Genomic DNA, 2,510 nt, shown 5'->3' with positions numbered 1-2,510 from the left:
AACAATGGGAAAATGCACAAATGCCCAAAATTATAAAAAAAAATTAATTACAGTAATAAAGTAAATAATAATACAAATAATTAGAATTAAACAATTATTTTACTTACCATTACTAACATCATGTAACCTCCAACTTGCTTGCTGGTGTACTGGCTCACATAAGAGAGATGGCCATATAGGTATGCCAGTGCAGCGACTCCCTAGGCGTACCAGGGGTACCAACGACAGTCATCTAGGTTGCTAAGGTAGAGGAGGTAGGCGACATGGACCTGAGTTGAGGACTTGTTGGCAAATATTATATTATCGACCAAGTGTAAAAGATAAGTTTAGCAGCCCACATGTACAATCCTAATTACGCATATTAGTGATATAGTTTGTCAACCACATCAGCCTAACCCTGGCACCTATGGTGGTTGTTGCTATAGCCTCTTCCTCTAAATTAATGCCAAGGTGAGTCATGAACAAAATCTTCACGACCTCTACTAAAGGTGGAGGGGACATGATCAATGAGTATGCCTGTCACAAGCAAAAGCAGGAAACGTAGCACATAATCTAAAGTGATGGTTATATTTCCAACAGGCAAGTGGAAGGACGAGATCTCTTGGTGGCACCTCTCCACATGGGTATTCACAAAGCCCTTGTTTGTGGCAGGGTACCACATCGTAACTAGGGTTGATAACCCCGACCGCAACACATAAGCCTTCACCGTCGACTCAGTAAGGAGTGGTAACACTTGGCCATCGTGGATGACCAGCTTCATCTTTGGTCGCGACTGTCGAATCCATACATGACCAACATACTGGTCCCTGTAAGATCGGATCAATGACAAATCAATTGGACCTCCTCCAAATGGAGGTCCAATGTTCATGTTTGATGGGCATGCCTCTACTTGTGGCTCTACCTCTGGTTTTGGCTCTATTGTTGGATGTTGTCGGCCATCTCCTGATGCAATTAGCCTACAATGTCTCTCTCCAGCATCATCCCCTTCATGTGTGGGGGCCAGGCCCTTATGAGAGGGATCACATCCATCCACGCATTAAGCATGTTTGGTTCGAGCCATATGAAATAAAAGGAAAAATGATTAAACTATTGATAAAATAACAAAAATAAAAAACATTAATTATTATTAATAATAATAACAAAATAAAAAAATAATAACCAAAACATAATCTTTGATTTTTGCATGAACCACAATAGAATTGTCTAAACACAATGGAATCGCGATTCTGTTGTGTGTTTTTCTAGAACACAACAAATTTGCGATTCTGTTGTGGTTCATGCCAAAACACACAATGGAATCATGTTTCCATTATAGATTTCTCTACAACGGAATCTTGATTCCGTTTGTGGTGTGCAAAAACAAAAAAAAAATGTAATGGAACTATGATTCCGTTGAATACCAAACCCGAGAAAAAAAATATCAGATTTGAGGGGGCGTGTAGAAAAGGAGAATGAAAGGGTTATGGAAGAAAAGGGAAAGGTTCATTTGGGTTGCGTTGGGTTGGGGAGGAGGAAGGAAGAAGAAGGGCCAGTATGAGAAGAAGAAGGAGAAAGGGAAGGGACATGGGTTTGGGACGAAGATGGAGAAGGAAAAGGGTAAAGAGGTGTTAGGAAGAGGAAAAAGGAAAAGAAAGGGGTGGAGAATTTTGAAGTTAGGGGTAGAAGGATAACTTTCGGGTGATGTAAGGACCAACAACAATTAGTGTAGAGGCCAATAGTATTTCCCATAGTGAGAGTGTAAGAAATGGAAGTCCAAATGAAGTGGCTAGATCTTGATGCCTTAATTAGGCCTCAGCCAAAGGGTCAAGGCTTAATTAATCAAGAATAGTTGCAAAGGAATTACTTTTTGCACCACTTTGTTGCTTCCTAAACCCCAAAAATATTAATTAAAGGACAAATTTACCCTTCAATCAACACCCATTTCTCTCCCTTGCACAACCCTAACTATCACCACCACCATACGTCCTTCACTGTCCTAGTTCGAGGCCTACAATCATCTCTGTTGGATAGAAAAGGTATCTAAGACGATAATATCACAATAAGAAATAGACAATACAACATATCCAAAAGCAGAAAAGTAAAGATGATTTTAGGCATTGAACATTGATGAGAGATTATTACCTCTTTGTTGATTTCTAGACCAATGTCTTTTTTGGTAATGTTCCAAACACATATGGTGTGATAGTGGTAAAACTTATGGGCATGCCTTTGTGGACAGTTAACTTTGATGTGACTTAGTCACTGATACGATAGGTTCTAAGGTGGATGGTAAGGGAGATGGTTCCCTTCTTCCTAAAATGGACGAGAGAAAGAGTCTCTGGTGCAACATATATTCTTATGGCATTTTTTTCTTCAATTTAGTGATTCTTCTCCTCTTGAATGATGACGTCGCTTTTAGGTCCCAAAATTTGTCACCCTATTCTGGAATAGTTAATATAAAATATGATTTTCATATTATGGAATAGTTATTTTCGAATAAGTTTTTTGGATTCCCTATACACTTCTGGAAT

General features: G+C 39.1%; 1 protein-coding gene across 1 annotated transcript; it reads right to left on the bottom strand.

The window, feature by feature from the left end:
- Positions 1-439: 439 nt before the first annotated feature.
- On the bottom strand, positions 440-868 carry LOC102660903 (protein MAIN-LIKE 1-like). Its single transcript, XM_006598492.1, has one exon. It carries the CDS (start codon positions 866-868, stop codon positions 440-442), a length of 429 nt encoding a protein of 142 aa, XP_006598555.1.
- Positions 869-2,510: the final 1,642 nt, after the last annotated feature.

The sequence above is a fragment of the Glycine max genome, chromosome 15 (assembly GCF_000004515.6).
Source record: "Glycine max cultivar Williams 82 chromosome 15, Glycine_max_v4.0, whole genome shotgun sequence".
NCBI classification, from domain to species: domain Eukaryota; kingdom Viridiplantae; phylum Streptophyta; class Magnoliopsida; order Fabales; family Fabaceae; genus Glycine; species Glycine max.
This window is presented reverse-complemented; position numbering and strand designations above follow the sequence as displayed.